Source organism: Rhinopithecus roxellana, chromosome 6 (assembly GCF_007565055.1).
Source record: "Rhinopithecus roxellana isolate Shanxi Qingling chromosome 6, ASM756505v1, whole genome shotgun sequence".
Taxonomy (NCBI): domain Eukaryota; kingdom Metazoa; phylum Chordata; class Mammalia; order Primates; family Cercopithecidae; genus Rhinopithecus; species Rhinopithecus roxellana.
The window spans coordinates 99,234,863-99,248,762 of NC_044554.1; the positions used below are offsets into that span (position 1 = coordinate 99,234,863).

Here is a 13,900-nt window from a genome sequence, read left to right on the forward strand (position 1 = left end):
TTTTTTTTTTGAGACAGAGTTTCGCTCTTGTTGCCCAGGCTGGAATGCGATGGTGCGATCTTGGCTCACTGCAAATCTCCGCCTCCTGGGTTCAAGCAATTCTCTGGCCTCAGCCTCCCGAGTAGCTGGGATTATAGGCATGCGCCACCACACCCGGCTTATTTTGTATTTTTTTTAGCAGAGACAGGGTTTCACCATGTTGGTCAGGCTGGTCTTGAACTCCTGACTTCAAGCGATCCGCCCACCTCACCTTCCCAATGTGCTGAGATTACAGGTGTGAGCCACTGTGCTCAGCCTCTTTTCTTTTCTTTCTTTCTTTCTTTTTTTTTTTTTTTTTTTTTTGAGGCAAGATCTCACTCTGTTACCCATGTTGGATTGCAGTGGTTCACTGCAGCCTGGAACTCCTGACCTCAAGCAATCCTCCTGCCTCAGCTTCCTGAGTAGCTGGGACTATAGGCACAAGCTGACCTGCATGGCTCATTCATTCATTCATTCATTCATTCATTCATTCATTCATGCCATGGAGATGGCATATCTCTATGTTGCTCAGGCTGGTCTCGAACTGCTAAGTTCAAGGGATCCTCCTGCCTCAGCCTCCCAAAGCGCTGGGATTACAGATGTGAGCCACTGCGCCCGGCCAGTTTTCTTTCTGAATGAAGTCAGCTTAATGACATTCCCTAGAGGCCTTCATGATGCTGCAGGGCAGGCAAGCCCCAAAGGAAGGCTTAGCTGGCAAGGGCTCTGGGCTTTAGCCAGGAAGGAATTCAAGGGTGAGCCAGTGGTAGGGGCAGAAGAAGGCAGCTTTATGGAGGCGGCAGCGTTATAGCTCCGTGACTGGTCTCGCAGGGTAGGACTGCCCCACAGGCCATGTGCTGACGGTAGTAGCTGAGGACAGTTTCGCACTCATATTTGTACCTACTTTTAATTACTGGTAGATTAAGAGGCAGTTTATAGAAATTTCTAGGGAAGGGGCAGTAACTTTTGGGCTGGGAGATCATTGCCATGGAAAGGGGTGGTAACTCCTGGGTGTTGCCACGGCAATGGTAAACTGACATGGCACACTGGTGGGCATGTCTTATAGAAACCTGCTTCTCTCCAGGCCCTGTTTCAGCTAGTCTTCAATTTGGCCCAGTGTCTGAGCCTCACTTCCTAACTCAATGATGTTGCCACAGAGTCTGCCTTAGAAAAGTTCACCAAGGGCCGGGCGTGGTGGCTCACGCCTGTAATCCCAGCACTTTGGGAGGCCGAGGTGGGCAGATCACGAGGTCAAGAGATCGAGACCATCCTGGCCAACATGGTGAAACCCCGTCTCTACTAAAAATACAAAAATTAGCTGGGCATGGTGGTGTGCACACCTGTAGTTCCAGCTTCTCAGGAGGCTGAGGCAGGAGAATCATTTGAACCTGGGAGGCGGAGGTTGCACTGAGCCAAGATTGCGACACTGCACCCAAGCCTGAGTGACAGAGTAGGACTCCATCTCGAAAAAAAAAAAAAAAAAAAAAAAACAGAAAAAGTAAAAAGAAAAGCTCACCAAGTATCAGCATAGGAAGTCAACTGAAAATAAAACAAGATCCCACACCAGCCACAGTTCCACTTGGCCCCTCACCTATAATCACAAATTTCATGCTTCCTGTTGATGGATATATACATTTCTTCACACTAAAGTTAAAATTCAGTATCTTTTTTTCCCCCTTTTTTGCTTTTCTTGATGGGAGTGGGTATAAAACTTAGTATCTTACTTTAACCCGTGAGTTTAAAAAAACCCAATCTAGGCCAGGCGTGGTGGCTCACCTGTAATCACCTGAGGTCAGGAGTTCAAGACCAGCCTGGCCAACATGGTGAAACCCTGTCTGTACTAAAAATACAAAAGTTAGCCAGGCCTGGTGGCGGGTGCCTGTAATCCCAGCTACTCGGGAGGCTGAGGCAGAAGAATTGGTTGAACCTGGGAGGCGGAGGCTGCAGTGAGCCGAGATCGCGCCATTGCACTCCAGCCTGGGCGACGAGCAAAACTCTCTTAAAACAAACAAACAAAAAATCCGATCGATACGGTTGGGATCGGTAAGTTCAATAGTCCTTATTGTTGTTACAAGGAACCTAACTTTCATTAACTCATCATGCTAGGGGAAAACCAACTCATTATTTGTGGGAAACGTTTTTGGTAATTGGTATTTAGAAATCTAAAACTCACATCAGTTACATAGGGCATTAACATATTTCACTGATAGTAACTCCCTGATATGTAAGGTAATGAGAGGCAATACCAAAAAGCCCACCGAGATTGTGTGTGTGCGCGTGTGTAATATTAAATATCACATCAGAGTGTGTGTGTGTGTGCATGTAATATTAAATATCAATTTGATTGAGGAGGCAGAAAGAGTTTAGCACTAGCCCAGGGCTTGTCCCCAGAGGCCACACACTGGGAATGGGCTTTCCTTTCTGGTCTCAGCCCAGGTGCAGCTGCCGGGTGCCACCTTGCTAACGACTCATGCCCTGAGCTTCACCTCTGCCCCTGCATGGCTTGGATACCCTCGGGCTCACTGGCTGCCTGACACCATCCACCGATTGGGAAAGGCAGATGCATTTTGCTCATAGAAACCTCACAAATGTAGAATATCTTTTTTTTCTTTTTTGAGATGGAGTCTCACTCTGTTGCCCAGGCTGGAGTGCCATGGTATGATCGTGGCTCACTGCAACCTCTGCCTCCTGGGTTCAAGCGAGTGTCCTGCCTCAGCCTCCTAAGTAGCTGCAATTACAAATGCACGCCACCACACCCAGCTAATTGTTTTTTTTTTTTTTTTGTATTTTTTAGTAAAGACGGGGTTTCACTATGTTGGTCAGGCTGGTCTCAAACTCCTTACCTCATGATCCACCCACCTCGGCCTCCCAAAGTGCTGAGATTACAGGTGTAAGCCAGTGCGCCTGGCCAGAATATAATTTTTGAAACATTTTGCTCACAGCCTTTATGGATATGGGGTTACAACCTGGGCTTATTTCACAGATCCGTTTATCAACGTGTCTTGTGATGTGAAGTTCAGGGGCAAATGCTATGTCAGTCTGTGTGTGCCTGTAAGCCATGCTCACCTCTCTTTTTCTGCAAAGTCATTCTGTAACTTCTGTTCCTTCTCAAGAGCTATGGTTTCGGCTTGGTTCTTCAGTGTCTGTTCATATTCTCGGATTTTCTCTTTAAGTGCTTTTATCGTAACCTCTGCAGAAAAGAAAAAAACCTACAGTAAGAGAAGCACACAATTCCATATGGCTGCAGGTACAAGTCTCTCATAACCTGGTAGGATCGGTGTGTTTTAAACCTTAGCTCTTCAACTCTGACACAAAATCAATGGTTACGAGTCCCTTTGGAGACTTTTTACTCCCTAAATGTTAAATTGAACTTTAAACGTTTAGGCTGAGGAGGATCAATGGATTTCGCTGAAAAGAAGAGCTTTGGTTTCTCTAGTACCAGTCAAAGAAAAAAAGCGGGGGGAGGGGAGGATGGAAATCAATGGTAAAATATCATATCATCTTATTGATGAGTCTTAAATTAGTCCTGTAACTGAGGGATGATCAATAAAGTTTTAGGTGGGTTTAAGTATTTTCTCAGAAAAAAAAAAAAGTTCATAATGGCGTGTGCATTTTGGAAGAAGCAATGGAAGCGGAGTCAAGAAAGTCTACGGTACCCCATTCTCTATGACGTGATGTTTCACACTGCATGCCTGTATCAAACATCTCATGTACCCTATAAATAGATACACCTACCATGTACCCACACAAATTACACATAAATTAAAACAAACAAAAAAAAGAAAGTCTACAGGCCAAGCACAGTGGCTCACATCTGTAATCCCAGAACTTCGGGAGGCCGAGATGAGAGGATCCCTTGAGCCCAGGAGTTTGACACCAACCCTAGAAACATGGCGAGCCCCACCTCTACAAAAAGGGCAAGAATTAGCTGGATGTGGTGGCGCACACCCGCACCCAGCTTAGGGACTCAGGAGGCTGAGGTGGGAGGATGTCTTGAACCCAGGAGTTTGAAGATGCAGTGAGCTATAATTGTGCCACTGCACTCCAGTCTGGTTGACAGAGTGAGGGTGAGTGAGAGAGAGAGAGAGAGACAGAGAGAGAGAGAGAGAGAGAGAGAGAGAGACAGAGAGAGAGAGAGAGAGAGAGAAACAGAGAGAGAAAGAAAGAGAGGGAGACAGAAAAGGAAGCAAGCAAGCAAGCAAGCAAGCAAGCAAGACGGCTTGGCCCTGCAGCTCTGCTGGTTCACAAGTGACAAGAAACGCGCAGTGCTCAGTGGAGAAAGCATGGAAGGGACTGGGCTGGAAAGGACCTAGCCTGGAGCACCCTCCACTCTGGTGGTCGGGGGCTGTGTGTGCAGAGCAGAGGGTGCTGTAGCCTGGGGGAAGATGCTCTGGTGACTGGCATGTGGCCTGGAGAAGTCCTAGAGTGGGGTGTGAGCGCCAGTGATGTGGGGCAGCGAGGGGCCCCTTGGAAGGCAGGGCTGTCTCGGGAAAGCCCAGGCCCAGGCGGCTCTGGTGAGTGGCTCCCGTACCACCAACTGCAAGTTCACAGACTTCGCCTCAACTGCCCAAATAGGGAACATCAAAGCAGACTTGATGAATGGAACAGACCTGTGGGTGGCTCTGGGGCAGGACCATTCCACCTGCGCCCTCCTCCAGACACGCCTATGCCACTCTGCATGCTGGATGCTTTGTGTGTGGGTGGCTCTGGGGCAGGGCCGCTCCACCTGTGCCCTCCTCCAGACACGCCTATGCCACTCTGCATGCTGGATGCTTTGTGGAGAAGCACTGTGGCCCCAGCCCCCTGGAGAGGGGAGCTCTTAGGAATGGCTGCCTGCTGCTGCAGATCCACCTGTTAGCAGGCAAGGCTCATTTTCCTTGTGCGCCCAGCACCGGCACAGATGCGTGCTCAGGAAAGCACTATGGCATGAATGAATGAAGGAGCCGAGGCCGGGCAGAGCTGGGGGAGGGCCAGACAGGGTTTGTGGCAATGGAGCTCCCTCTGGTGCAGCAAGCGCACCTGCCAGGTGTGTAACTCATAGCCATTCTTGCTCTCTGAGCTGCACAGACACGCGCTGGCCAGGGCAAAAGCACATTACCTGGGTGATTAACACCCACGCGGCTTAGTGCACAGAAGCAAAAGGCTTTTTTTTTTTTTTTTTTTTTTTTGAGGCAGAGTCTCGCTCAGTGGCCCAGGCTGGAGTGCAGTGGTGCGATCTCTGCTCACTGTAACCTCGGCTTCCTGGGTTCAAGCAATTCTCCTGCCTTAGCCTCCTGAGTAGCTGTGATTACAGGGACACACCACCATGCCTGCCTAATTTTTGTGTTAAAGGCTCTTTTGTTAAGAGAAGAGGTTGGCCTTTTTCATGAGGTGGGACCCACAGTGCTTTCTTCAGAGACGTGGAATTCCACCAACGATCATATCGGGGCACAGGAGAGGGGACTGGGCACCTTTCTGCCTTTTGGCTTGGCTGTTCAGAGCCTGGAAGAAATGCTCTGTGTACACAGTGGTTGGTGATACGTCTCTCTCAAGCCATACGGATGAGGCCAAAGTGAGGCAAGAGCTGGACACTTCTAGAATGGACTCCAGACAGGTCAGCTCTGAAAAAGCCAACACTGCTCTGCTACGTCAATGGTCTACACTCTCATGTAAACATACAGCATTTTTACCTTTTTAAAATTGAGACAGAGACTCGCTCTGTCGCCCAGGCTGGAGTGCAGTGGCGTGATCTCGGCCCATCGCAACCTCTGCCTCCCAGGTTCATGCAATTCTCATGCCTCAGTCTCCTGAATAGCTGGGATTACAGGTGTGTGCCATCACACCTGGCTAATTCTTGTATTTTTAAAGTAGAGATGGGGTTTCACCATGTTGGCCAGGCTGGTCTCAAACTCCTGACCTCAAATGATCTGCCCACCTCGGCCTCCCAAAGTGCTGGGATTATAGGCATGAGCCACAATAGCCGGCCTTTTTTGCCTTTAAGGACCGGCTGGAAGTGGCTGTACAGCACTTGGACCCTAATACTTGTTCCAGTGGGGCTCCTCATGACACATCACAGTGTGTGACCTCGTCAGTGTGCTGTGCCTGATGAGGTCTCTGCCTCATGAGGTCCCCTGGCCCCAGGTGAGTGCTCATGGACCAGCCCAACCTCATCTAGAGGCCACTTTATCCTAGAGCCTCTGGCCTTCTGGCCCAGGCTGCACCCCAGGCAGACACTGGGTGTCTCAGCAGGCCTCCCAGGCATGTGCAGGGGAGGAGGGGCCAGCATAACAGAGAGTGCTCTGAAGGGCTTGGCATTACCTGGGGACTCCATTTACTCATCTTTGGAGGGTGGATGGGCTGTGGCCCATGAGGCGGAAGTTCTCTCTTTGTTCTAACTTTTATTATGTGCCTGATATAGTTTAGGCGTTTGTCTCCCCTAAATCTCGGGTTGAAATCTCATCTCCAATGTTGGAGGTGGGGCCGAGTGGGAGGTGTCTGGGTCATGGGGGTGAATCTCTCATGAACGGCTTGGTGGCCTCTCAATCACTGAGATTTGATTGTTAAGAAGTCTGGGGTCCCCCCACCTCTCTTGCCCTGTGGCATGCTCACTCCCCTTTCACCTTCTGCCATGAGTAAAAGCTTCCTGAGGACCCCCAGAAGCCAGGCAGATGCTGGCGTCACGCTTGTACAGCCTGCAGAACCATGAGCCAAATAAACCTCTTTTCTTCATCAATTACCCAGCCTAAGGTATTTCTTTACTGCAACACACAAAGTACTCACACCATCTTTTTTTTTTTTTTTTTTTTTTTAAGAGATAGGGTCTTGTTATGTTGTCCAGGCTGGTCTCGAACTCCTGGCCTCAAGAGATCCTCCCGCCTTGGTCTCCCAAAGCGCTGGGATGACAGGCATGAGCCATTGTGCGGGCCCCTACTCTAACTTTTTAATCATTTATACTACTGCTGTGATAATTACAAGAAGTGATGTGCACCGCCCACCTTCCCAAATTATGATCACTTTTATTCTTGGAAGGGGAGGAGAGGAAATGACATTTTTCTGGAGCTTGGGAAAACTTGTTATCCAAATAAAGGGGGGTAAATTTCTGGCAAAAACCACACTGCTGAGTAAGTAGCAGGTACTATTGAGAGCTAAATGCTGTGTGTATACACATACTTAACCCCACACCAACCCTACCTGGTAAGTATAAGAATTGCCTCCCAGGAGAAAGAGGCTTTTAGCAAAGTGAGATAATTTGCCCAAGGTCACATAGCTAGGTGGTGGCAACAAAAGGACTCAAACCAGGTCTGTCTGTCTGTCTGTCTGTCTCCAGGACCATTCTTTTTTAGAGATGGAGTCTTGCTCTGTTGCCCAGGCTGGAGTACAGTGGTGTGATCTTAGCTCACTGCAACTTCTGCCTCCCAGGTTCAAGTGATTCTCCCGCCTCAGTCTCCTGAGTAGCTGGGATTACAAGCATGCCCCACCACACCTGTAATTTCTGTATTTTTAGTACAGATGGGGTTTTGCCATGTTGGCCAGGCTGGTCTCGAACTCATGACCTCAAACGATCTGCCCACCTTGGTCTCCTTAAGTGCTGGGATTATAGGCATGAGCCTCCACACCTGGTCTGGAGCCGTTCTTAAATCTTGGACTCTATAACTCATTGTGAAAAGCCCACCATATGAGACCTTTGGGGAGAGAACATCCACACCCAGCTTGGCTCCTGGTCAGCCCCTGTGCAAAGCCCTGGCCACTGGGAAGCTGGTCATTGAGGCACTGGTGATATAAGGAGAAGGGAAGGACAATCCTGCACAGCCCTTCAGGCCCAACCTACACCACCCTCCCACAAAACAAAAGCAAACTTAAAAAAATAAAATAAGCCAGAAAGAGGCTGGGCACGGTGGTACACATGCCTGTAGTCCCAGCTACTCGGGAGGCTGAGGCGGGAGGATTGCTTGAGTTCAGGAGGTTACGGTTGTTGCAGTGAGCATGATTGTGCAACTGCACTCCTGCCTGGGTGACAGGGCGAGACCCTGAATCTAAAATAAATAAATAAATAAATAAAAAACACCCACCAAACAAACCAGAGAGTGGATCTATCAAAATTAGATGCCAGAGGACAATGAAGGGGGAAAAAAAAACCCAGGATACTCCCCTTTAGGGTAGCGCACCTATGAAAACTCGATGTGCAGATTTGCAGGTTACCTTTCACTGCAACACTGGAGTGATTCTGGCAAGAAATGCTTCCTACAGGGGAAGGTAACACCTTCCCTCACAGCAGTTCCAGCCCAGTAAGCTCAACGCCTCACTTTCTACCAGGACAGGAGCTTTCCCTTCTGGTCCTAAAGGCTCACACTCTCTGCAAAGCCAGACAGAAGTGCGGTCTGGCTTCCCCAACCGCCTGTCACCTCATGCCCCCAAATTTCAGCAAGGAAGCCCTGCTGGCCTGAGGGCTTGAGCACCCTCATACCTACACTGCAGGGAGATGTTCTCGGAGGCCCTGGGCACTGCTGCCCTCGCAGCCCATGCCTCTACCTCTGGCTCTTCACACATCATCACAGATGCTTTCTGGATCATTCCCATGGACAATTCCACTTCCCTGGTCTGTCTGCAGTGTTTTTAAAGCCAAAGGGCGCTTTTAGAAGTCTTTGCCAATTCACTTTTTCTGTTGTTGTTAAAGACCGGATCTTGCTCTGTCACCCAGACTGAGTGCAGGGTCACAATCACGGCTCACTGCAAGCTTGACCTCCTGGGATCAGGCAATCCTCCCGCCTCAGCCTCTCGAGTGACTGGGACCACGGGTGCGCACCACCATGCCCAGCTAATTTTTGATGTTCTGTAGAGACAGGGTACTGCTAGGTTACCCAGGCTGGTCTCGAACTTCTGGCCTCAAGCAATCCTCCCACCTTGGCCTCTCAAAGTGCTGGGATTACAGGTGTGAGCCACCGCACGTGGCCCCAATTAACTCTTTATTGCAGTTTCTACAAAGAGTCAATGGAAGGCCACTGGGAATGGGCAGCCTCCTCTTTCAATTTAATTCCTTACCCACATTCCCAAACAAAAACAAACAGGCCAAATTACTCTTTGGAGCTGGCTGAAAAACCTGCTGCTGCTGTCAGAGGGGGGCTGTGATTTTCCTTCAAGCCAAGGAAGCCAAGAGGCTCCCGGATTCTGAGTGTCTTGGATTTTAGGTATAGGACAGATTCCTTTGTTCTTCCCTGATGGGAAAAGCCAGGCAACCTTTGCCCTCTCTGTCTTGTTGACGGCTGGGCAAACACACCAAGAGGTTGTTTTCTTTCATTAAATTCCTAATGAATAGGCGATACTGACAAGGCAACAGCAGCGCTTAAGCATGCAGCCTTTAAGACGTGTCTGAAGCCTTAATGTATCCGCGGCAATTATTAAATGACTTACTGTGTATGACCCTTTGATCATGAGCTGGCTCTCTGACAGGTGTCGCCTGGAGGCAATGCGTCGGCCTTTCAAGAGGCAGACCCAATCACGTAATGATACAGGAAGAATTTTCAAAGAATCCTGATCGGTCTCATCAGAGGGCAATAAAATCTTACGTCGTTGTTGTGCAGAGGAAAAGTTTTACTTCAAAATAGCTCAGCATGATTATCATCTCTCTCTAACACTCAGATTCCTGCCCCACCCTGACTTTATGACGTGTATATTACAAGGAAGCTGGTCCCAAAAGTATGGGAAAAGCCAATTAAAATAAAAAGAAAAGAAGAGAAAAAAAAAAAAAAAAAAAAAGAAGAGAAAAGAAGAGAGAAGAGAAGACAAAGCAAAGAACGCATTTTCCACCAACCTTGATTTTTCACTTCGGCAAATTCCTTGTTGTATTCTTCCAGAGTTTCCCTAAGTTTCTGGTTCTCTGTTTCAATATCGTGCAGGCGCTGCACTTTGAGCTGGAGTTGCTGTCCGAGATCCAAAGCTGGTACGGGATCTGCACAACAGGAAAACAGCCATCACCCTACTCTGCCCCCAAAAAGGCCCCCTCCACGGCGGTACACAGGCTCAGAGAGGGGCTCCCAGGCTGTCAGCTCCAGTGGGATCCCCAGAGGCCACAGTCATGCCCCTGCAGCCGGTCCCCTTGCTGGGTGGGAGAATTCTCCAGTGCTTTACAAAGGATGGACCCAGCCCAGGGTCCTGGAGGTGTGAAAATGGGTGGGAATAGCCATGAGATTCACTGGTATTTGTCGATTACTCCTGCCTGGTGTGACACTTTCATGATTTTTATTCTTTGATGACATAAGTAGAGAAATACACCAGGCAGCAGTTCAGGAGATCAATCACATCCTCAGAGCTGCATGTAGAGGACGGACAAGTCCGTGGACAGGTGCCGGCATGTTTAAGGGTCCAGTGATTATGAGGTTGGAAGTAACACCCGATGCCTGAGAACGCCACACAGTTCATGGGACACTTTATGGAGATTTTGTCTTTTGAGCCTTACAACGATCTTGAGAAAGAGGCCTCAGAAACTAAAGCCCAGGGAAGAGGAGTGACTCACCTGAGGTCACCCAGCTAGTTGGCTGGCATGGAGAATGCACACCTAAGTCTGTTAACCTCAAGTGATCATGCTTTTTTGTTTGAGACAGGGTCTCCCAGGCTGGAGTGCAGTGGCATGATCATGGCTCACTGCAGCCTCCGCCTCCTGGGCTCAAGCAATCCTCCCACCTCAGCCTCCCAAGTAGTTGGGACTACAGGTGCGCAGCAGCATGCTGGGCTAATTTTTGTATTTTTTGTAAAGATAGGGTCTTCCTATGTTGCCTAGGCTGGTCTCAAACTCCTGGACGCAAGGGATCTGCCCACCTCAGCCTCCCAAAGGATTACGGGCGTGAGCCACCCCACCCGGCCCTGAGGGACCATTCTTTACAACAAGGAAGGTCACTTGGTGAAGCAGAGGAAAGAAACACTTAGGCTTTATAAGAAGCCACCCCGTTTCATGACATGATCACTTTCCATCACGATCCTCCTTCACTAATGAAGGGTGTTCAGAAGAGTCAGGGGTTAGTGGCTGCGGGTCCCAAGGCTGGAGACCCTTGCAGAGGCACAGCTGGTGACCCAGCATGGCCCTGTCGGAGGCCAGCTGGCCTGGAGGCCACCACACTCGTGACAATAACAAAGTGCAGGGCAGCACGAGCCGAACAGCAGCCAGGCCAGCGATGGGGTCTTGCGGCCAATTCAAGGTCACATCTGCCATCAGATTCACTTGCAGAAAACTGGATTTTAATCCAAAGTCAGAAGTCACAGGACCTGGAATTGACAGTTCAAACTCACGGCTCTCGCCTTTACTGTGAATTCAACAGGATGCAGAGACCTTAATGTTCTTCCGCATCAATACGATTTTTAGTTTTCCTTCTGCTGCCTAAGAGGCAATTATATTCCGCCTGCTGGGTACCGGGGGCACACTTCCTTTGGAATTCTCAGGCTCCGTCACAGTGGAAGAATACCCAAGTCCACAGGGCTTAGAAAGATTATTGAATGTATTTCTGGTATGGGCGCCAGCGTCACTTATGAGATGGTTGCAGAGATTTAGTCTCCAGTCGAAGAATGCCAAACACCATGCCCAGCGGATCAACAAGAGTATATATTCAAGAGCTCACTTAATTTTCAAATGCCAGAGTCATTAATTTTTCAGACCACCCTAGGTTCCTGGAATCGAGGGCCAGGTCTACCATGCCTCGGTTAATGTATCCAGCGGGAGCCAGGGACTCTCTGGGATGCCAGCATCTTGGCAGAGTTTACAAAAGGCAGGCACTGGGATATGTTGGGATCAACGTCAGCGGACCCTGGGTGCTGGGGTTTCGCAGTAACACAGTCCATCATGCAGAACCCTTGGCTGCTGGGCACTTACTCTGCACGTATACACAGTCTATAATTGCATCTCTTTCTGGCGCATAACTTTTCATTATTATTTTAATCAGCATTAAAATATTTATGTTAAATTTGACTCCAAAAGCTATTCTGGAGGCCGGCTGCAGTGGCTCATGCCTGTAATCCCAGCACTTTGGGAGGCTGAGGGTGGCCAGATCGTTTGAGCTCAGGAGTTCGAGACCAGTCAGGGCAACATGGTGAAAGCCTGTCTCTACAAAACAAAAACACAAAACCAAAAAACTAGCCAAGCATGGTGGTGCACACCGGTAGTCCCAGCTACTAGGGCGACTAAGGCAGAAGAATCGCTTGAGCCCTTGAGGTAGAGATTGCAGTGAGCTGTGATTGAGCCACTGCACTCCAGCCTGGGCAACAGAGCGAAATCCTGTCTTGGAAGAAAAAAAAAAAAAGCTATCTTGGGTAGATGGTTCTTTGTAAGCAGGAGTCGTGATAACACAAAAAACAGAATTACTGAAAACATTCCAGGTGCTGTTTGTAAAAAGAAATTCTGTAACTTCTCTGAATACCTTCACCTTCTCAGCCTGCCCCCTTCCCTACCTTCACAGCCTTGTGCTGGGCAAATGGTCTCAAGAAAGTGAACAGCCTGTTCACAGCTTCCTTTTACAAAACCACGATTTACACTTGACATAAAGGTCAGGGAAAAGGAGGTAAAGAGAGGAACCTTTGCTCATGTATAAAATTATATTAAGAGTTGCTCATGTAGGCTTTCTAGCACAAGTGCCAGGAAATTATGTCTTTAAAGAACAAAGCTAGTGTACTGCCTGCCCTCCCTAAAAGTTCTGTCAACAACATTTCCAGTCCATTCTTTTCAAAAGGCCAGGATCCCACTGTATCTGCTTCGAATTAAAAAATAGCTTCTCCCATGCGGTTAAGCAAGGAATCCAGTGACATATGAAAATGACACGCACATTATCAAGTGAGGAAGAGCCAGACCTTTACACCAATTTTCAGAGCCTTATACTGTAAATGAAAATTCAGGCCATCTCATAATCGTTCACTATGGCATGTATATTTAGTCTGACACTATTAAAGGTTAATGCCTACGTAGCAAAGCTGGTCACAGACTAAAGGATCAGCTAAATGTTCAAACATCTCTGTGCATTAAACTCCAAACTTTACTACAGTAGATTTGAATGGCTAAATTCCTACAGCATATGAATATTGTTTTGGGATATGTAAGAGGCATTGCTAAAGAACTTCTTAGGCTTAATTTTTATTACTTGTATTAAAGGAACAGCTAATTACTGCATGACAATATAATGACTGCAGCATGTTTGGGCTAAAGACCAAAACAATGAATTTTGGTATGCCAAAACCCAACCTGTGTGTTAATCTACGGAAATCATAGCTTTTTGTCTCGTTAATGATTTCCAATGCCATTTAAACCCCACAAAAGGATTGTCAGGTCTTATGCGAACGTCAAATGCCTCCGATCTTAGCAGCTCAATTAGGGAATTGTCTGGAGGAGGCGAAGAGGACACACCCATACATAAAACAGGAACACACAAAATCCGGTAACCCCTGTCTTCCCAGCCTCCTCCTCCGATTCAACACACTTTCCTGCCAGCTCCACCCACCCAACGCGACAATCTTGTAAAGTGTTTTACAATCATCTGATACTTAATTCCTAAAGCAACCTTGGAGGTATTATATAGCTTGTTATGCAACACAGGGCTCAAGGAACATAATTATTACAAACAACAAATACTGCACATATTCAGCACCTTTTCCTAAGTGCACGCAACATTATCTCGTTAATTCCAGCCATCCCAGTCAGAGGCTGGTGGAGCTCGCTCTGCAATGTATGGGGTGATGCATCTCACCCAGGGAGGGAAGGAAGAAGGAAAGAAGCCGGCCAGGCAAATGAGTATGAAAAATTCTCAGTACGATTTCTGCTTATTGGCCGGGCACAGTGGCTCACGCCTGTAATCCCAGAACTTTGGGAGGCTGAAGAGGGAAGATTGTTTGAGCCCAGGACTTTGAGGCCAGCCTGGGCAACATAAGTGAGACC

General features: G+C 48.3%; 1 protein-coding gene across 6 annotated transcripts in view; it reads right to left on the reverse strand.

Moving 5' to 3' along the window:
• Window positions 1-13,900, reverse strand: part of CUX1 (cut like homeobox 1) — a 470,900-nt gene that overhangs the window by 174,029 nt on the left and 282,971 nt on the right. For all 6 annotated transcript variants that reach the window (XM_030932800.1, XM_030932799.1, XM_030932798.1 and 3 more), the window contains exons 5-6: window positions 9,803-9,940; window positions 3,082-3,205 (exon numbers count right to left, since the gene is read on the reverse strand). In XM_030932800.1, coding sequence (XP_030788660.1) covers window positions 3,082-3,205; window positions 9,803-9,940 — 262 coding nt within the window. The remainder of the gene's footprint in view (window positions 1-3,081; window positions 3,206-9,802; window positions 9,941-13,900) is intronic.